The 6084-nt window shown below is 47.0% G+C and overlaps 1 protein-coding gene across 1 annotated transcript in view; it reads left to right on the forward strand.

Annotated features, from left to right (window-relative positions):
• Positions 1 to 2591: 2591 nt before the first annotated feature.
• The window catches only part of LOC103085233 (L-amino-acid oxidase-like), a 6466-nt gene continuing 2973 nt past the window's right edge, over positions 2592 to 6084 (forward strand). The window contains exons 1-3 of the mRNA XM_007453022.1: positions 2592 to 2607; positions 4259 to 4473; positions 4930 to 5042. Of these exons, the coding sequence (XP_007453084.1) occupies positions 2592 to 2607; positions 4259 to 4473; positions 4930 to 5042 (344 nt within the window). The remainder of the gene's footprint in view (positions 2608 to 4258; positions 4474 to 4929; positions 5043 to 6084) is intronic.

Here is a 6084-nt window from a genome sequence, read left to right on the forward strand (position 1 = left end):
AAGGATCAAATTTTCCAAGACAATTTAATGAGAAAAGAATAGTCTTTTTAATAAAATATGCTGAGACAACTGAATAACCATATGCAAAAGGATGAAGTTGGATCTCTACTTCACATCATATACAAATATTACTTCAAAATGGACCAAAGACCTCAATATAAGAGCTAAAAATATAAAACTTTTAGAAGAAAGCAAAGGGTAAGTCTTCATGACCTGGGAGTAGGCAATGACTCCAAATGCACAAGCAACAAAAGAAAAAAATAAGGATTCTTCAAAATTGAAAACATTTCTGCTTCAAACGACACCAAGAAAGTAAAAAGGCAACCCACAGAATGGGGCTGTCAGAAACATTTGCAAATCACATATGTGATAAGGGACCTTTATCTACACTATATAAAGGACCCTAACAATTCAGTAATAAAGAGACAATTAACCAAATGAAAAAATGGGCAAAGGATCTGAAAATACATTTCTCCAAAGATGATATACAAATGTCCATTAAGCACATGAGAAGATGCTTAATGTCATTGGTCACTGGGGAAGTGCAAATGAAAAACACAAAGAGTTCGTACTTTACACCCACTAGGATGGCTATAAAAAAGCACAGATAATAACAAGTGTTGTCAAGGATGAGGAGAAATTGGAACTCTCATTCATTGCTGGTGGGAAAGTAAAATGGTACAGGCATTTTGGAAACCAATCTGGTATTTCCTCAAAAAGTTAAACAGAGTTAACATACAACCCAGCGATTCCACTCCAAAGTGTATACCTAAGAAAAATGAAAAACTATGCCCATATATTGATAAAAAGAATGTTTATAGCAACACTGCCTATAATAGCCAAAAAGTGGGGAGAAACCCAAGTGGCCAAACCCAAATGATGAATGGATAAACAAAATGTGGCATAAATGGAATATTATTTAGTCATAAATGGAATATTATTTGGCCATAATAAAATGAAGTACTGATACATGCTGAAATATGGATGAATCTTGAAAATATTATCTTAAATGAAAGGAGCCAGTCATAAAAGACCACATATTGTATGATTACATTTACATGAAATGTCCAAAACAGGCAAACCCACACAGACAGAAAGCAGAATAGTGGATGTCTGGGGTTGGGGAGATGCGGAGAAGGGGGAGTGATGGCTAAACTGTATGGTATTTCTCTTTGGAATGATGAAAATGTTTTTAAATTGACTGTGGTGATAGTAGGACAACTCTGTGAATACACTAAAAACCATTGAATTGTTCACTTCAAATGGGTGAGTTGTATGGTATATAAATTATATCTCAATAAAGCTATTAAAAATAAAAGAAGCAACAATAGAGAGAGCAAGAGAGAGAGAGAGTCCTTGACCTGCGTCTAAAACCCAGCAATTCACACAGTAACTCTCCAAGCATTATTCTATCTGGTGCTCCCAGCAACCCTGTGGTGGAGGAACTATCCCTTTTTAAAGATATTACAACTGTGTGTGACAAACCCTATCTCCAAAATGAAAGAAGGAAACCAGCTTAGGTACCTACCTATGCCAAGCTCTTCACACATCATCTCATTTAATCCTTGAAATACCCTGTAAAGAAAGTATTGTTGCCCCATTTTACAGATAATGAAACCCAGGCTCAGAGAAGTATAAACCATATGTCCTAAGGCACACAGCTACAACATGACAAAGCAGGATTCGAACTCAGTTCTATTCGATTCCATTGCTATTGCCCTTTCCTCTTTGCCATCACTGGTGTCCAGGATCTGAGTCCTGTGTCTCAGCTGCTGTGTGTCTGCTCGCACTCCTGCCCCCCTCCCCAGTCCCAGGCTGCTGCTCTGTGCATGTTTCCTGCCCACTTCTCTCTCCACCTGCACTGTACCCAGAGAACAAAGGGCTAGTATTGGCGCCACAGCCAGATGGCCTGATTCCTCGGGAGAAGAAATTTCAGGGCCAGAGAAACCTGCCTGTGCCTAAGGAAGCCCTGAGGGCCCCAGAGGAAAGGAGAAAAAAGGCCATTCCCCACTGCAAATGGGCAGGACCAGAGACCTCTGCCCTGCCTGCAGAGGGAGCACCTGAGAGAGGTGGGGAGGGCCCAGCCCTCCCATGGGAATTCATGGCTAGAATCCCCACCTCGGAGCAGAAGCTTCCACAGTGAGACAGCAGTGGAACAGGGACGTTCTCTAGTGGGAGCAGCCAGGAGCTTTGCCCTGTGCTGGGAGCCCAGACACTGGACTTCCAAACCAGTCCAGATGCTCATTCCCAACCCTCACCCCTTCCTGGGAGATGGTCACAGCAGGTTTTGTACAGTCCACTGGGTTCCCACAACCCCTCCTCCCCACTGGCTGGGCTCTGATCTGGGAGAAGGGGCTTTCTCTAGGAAGGGAGATGGGCCAGGAGGAAGGTGGAGGTGCAGAAGATGAGGCTAGAGATGGGATATTCATCTCCCCTGACATCCCAGGCCTTGAGGGCAGGGCTTCTCTGTTTGGCCCAGCCAACAGGGCCCTGAGGCAGCCTAGTGGGAGGAGGCCAGCTACTGCTGGGTGGAGCTGAATCCACATAAAGAGAGGGAGAGTTGTCCCGGGCTCAGCATGAGCTGCAGGGCCATGGTCAAGATGAGAGGTAAGTGGGGTCCCTCCTCTGGGTCTGAGAGGGAAGTACCTGAGGAAGAAGGTGTTGGACAGTGAAACAGGGAGGGGAGCTAGACTGGGGAGTGGGGATGGGCCAGGGGGTCGAGATGGGTCCAAGGGGGAGTCTGGGCATAGGGCCAGGCCAGGGGAAGGGAGGTGGGGACTGAGATGGGACAGGAGCTCGGTCAGGGACTATGGATACGTCCAGGTGTTGAAAGTGAGTTGAGAAGATGGATACAAGTCTGGAGAGTGAGTCTGGGGGTTGGGCCCACTCAAGGGGAAGGTTATGACACTGAGACAGAATGGTGGTAGCTCAGGGAGATGGGAAAACTTGTCAGGGGTGGAGAATGGGTTAGGGAGGTTGAAGTAGGCCTGGTGGGGGCTGTGGGGAGGCTCGACTGTCTGTTGCCTGAGGCATGGTTACCCCTCTCCTCTTTTCTGAGGAGTCACCCCTGCAGAAGGCCCTTCTGTCACTGGGAAAGGCCTGCCCTGGGAACCAGCTTGGTCCCTGCCCCTCCTCAGTGGGTGGTCCCTGAAGGTCCCTTTTCTTCTTAGAGCTTCGGTTGTCCTGCCCGTACAAAGACTGGACTAAGGGGGTTCTCACCTGCCAATAAACCTAGGGCTAATGCAAGGGGGCTCAGTGTGTCCCTACCCCTGGCTGTTCCCCTTTAGAGCAGGTGACACCAAGGAAACCACACAGCCTCTCTTTCAGAGTTTCAGACTCTTAGGTGAATTTCTCTGTACATAAGGACTGTTAATTGTTGCAGTCACTCCAGGCTTATTGCATGTTATACATTAACTATGGTTTCCAGTCTTGACTGCACGTTAAAAACATGGAGGGTTTGGAAGAATACTGCAAGGCTGGGGAAGAACAGGATTGCCAAGTTCCCGTGGGGCACTATTAGTCACCGAGAGACAGGGCACCACTTCCCCACTTCCCTTCCCCAAAGAGAACTGTGCTACACACACACACACACACCCTCTCACAAATGCACACATCCCCGAAGAATACTGACACCCTCAGGCTCCGCCACCCAACCTCACGCACAAATGCACACACAGAATCAGACACAAGCAACCGAATTCTCTCTCAAACTCAAGCAAATGCATACCTATCATCCTCTCTCCTCCAGACGCAGGCCAACACACACCGATTTCTACAATCCCTCTCGCTTTTCTGTACAGATTCATCCACACATTTACTCAGGTACCTACACTCTCCCACAAACACATCCCCTTCACATAAAATCACAGACATCGCACGGTTATGCAGGGCAATAATCACAAACTCACAGTCACAGCACCTGTCATAGACAAGCTCACACACACATGCTCACCAACAGAAGCAGGCGAATTTACACTCCAACACGAAGCTGCACACACTCTTGAGTTTCTAGTCACGTGCACACGTGTGAACTTGTAGTCCACGTTCACAATCACACAACACCAGCACGTTCACACAAACATTCATACCCCATATAACATAGACACAGGCACAATCACATACACACATTTACAACCACACATTCGACAGACACTGCCTGATCTTACCACTCCCACTCATCCACACAGCCAAGCTCACTCTGGGTAGGGTGGGGTACAGAGCCCCAGAAAGGCAGCCCCCATTCCTCTCTCTGCCCCAGGGATCCTGATCTTGGGGCTCTTGTTGGCTACTCCCAGCTGCCTCGGCTATGATGAGGACTTGGTCAAGTGCTTCCAGGACCCTGAATACGAGTCTATCCTGGTCACAGCCCAGGAGGGCCTCCACACCTCCCTGCTGCCCAAGCGTGTGGTGGTAGTGGGAGCTGGCATGTCAGGGCTAACGGCAGCCAAGGCCCTGCAGGACTCGGGCCACCAGGTGAGCAGGCCTTGGAGGGGCCTCAATCATTCACCCCCAGTTTGCATCGTTGTGTGGAAAAAGAAAAGGAGTTGGGTAACAGCCAACACTTTGACAACTATGCATAACCCACCAGGTCTCTCAGACCTTAGGTATTGTTCCTCAAAAATCTGGCTTCTCCTGAGACTTAACTGTAACTTGTGTTCTTTTGGAAATAAAAGTAGAGAAAGGCTATGCTAACCAGAAGGGACCAAGAGGCGTTCTGACCCCTGTAACCCTGGAGCTCTTCTGCCTCGCTTACGTTACTCAGGACCCTCTGGGAGGAACCCCCCTCTGCCCAGTTTGGTTATCCTGCACATTCAGGGACCTACTGCCTGGAATTCCAGAGCAGAGCCTGTGGCCAGTGGGAGTGGGAGTAGTGGGTGGGAGAAGGGAGAGCATGACCCTGGGAATGACAGCAGCCTCTCTGAACACCAGGTAACCATCCTGGAAGCCAACGACCATGTCGGGGGTCGAGTGTTCACATTCAGGAATGAGAAAGAGGGCTGGTACTGTGAACTGGGGCCCATGCGAATCCCAAAGTCCCACAGGTAAGTCTCAGGAAAGGGATGGAGCAAAAGGCAAGGAGGAAGAATTAGGAGGAGGGCAGCCCTGCTGCCATCGTGTCAGAGCACTTTCAGATTCACTGTCTCATGTGATTCAATCCTGCAAGTCAGGACTAACACTGGTCCCCCACTTGACAGAGATGATTGAGGTTCAGAGCCCAGGGTCATACAGAAAGCGGTAAATCCCAGACTAATAATGACAATAGTTACCATTAACTCATCAAATTTTTCTCTTTAAATATAGGCAGTTACTTACATGTCAATTATACTACTTTAAGCTATAAAATAATTAATAATAAATAATAATAACAGCTGCCATTCAGTGAACACTCACTGTGTGCCCCACCCTGTGCTAAGTGCTATATGTGTATTATTTCATTTGATCCTTGCAACCCTATAATTTAATACTCTTATTTTTCTTATTTACAAATCAAGAAACTGGGCTCAGAGATACTAAGTGACTCACCCAAGGTTCTCCTAGGAGAAAGTGACAAAGCTCCTCAAAATCAAGGAGGCACCTGGCACCAAAATATATGCCCAATCCCTAAATCAGAGCTCACTCCTGGAAGAGAACCCAGCCCCTGGTTCTGGGGCTTCCAAGACAAAAAGATCCCTCACCTGCTGTCCTACATACCTCCAAAAATAGGGCTTCTTTTTTGCTTTAAATGGAAACTGAACCCGAAATTTCCCTCCAAACGCCATCAAAAACAAAAACAAAATCTAACAGTACCAGCCTAAAGTAGGAGTCTTTAGATATGGCCTCAAACTTACTTAGAACACTGTCTGAAACAAAATGTCTCTGTCTCTGTATCTGAGTTCTATATGTTCAGATTACCTTAAGGGCCTTCATTCAGTGATGGGTGAACTCCCTACTCCCTGTCTCCCTCAGGGCAAAAACTGGAGGAAAAGAACTAATGCTAGAGTAAGAGCAGGCAAGGTTAGAGATGAGGAAGCAGTTAGTCTGAGCTCCTTGGGCACGTGAAGAAACTGGTTTTCCTGGAAATGGTTTTTATTGTGAGGTCAGCAG

Source organism: Lipotes vexillifer, unplaced genomic scaffold, assembly GCF_000442215.2.
Source record: "Lipotes vexillifer unplaced genomic scaffold, Lipotes_vexillifer_v1.1 scaffold683, whole genome shotgun sequence".
NCBI classification, from domain to species: Eukaryota; Metazoa; Chordata; class Mammalia; order Artiodactyla; family Lipotidae; genus Lipotes; species Lipotes vexillifer.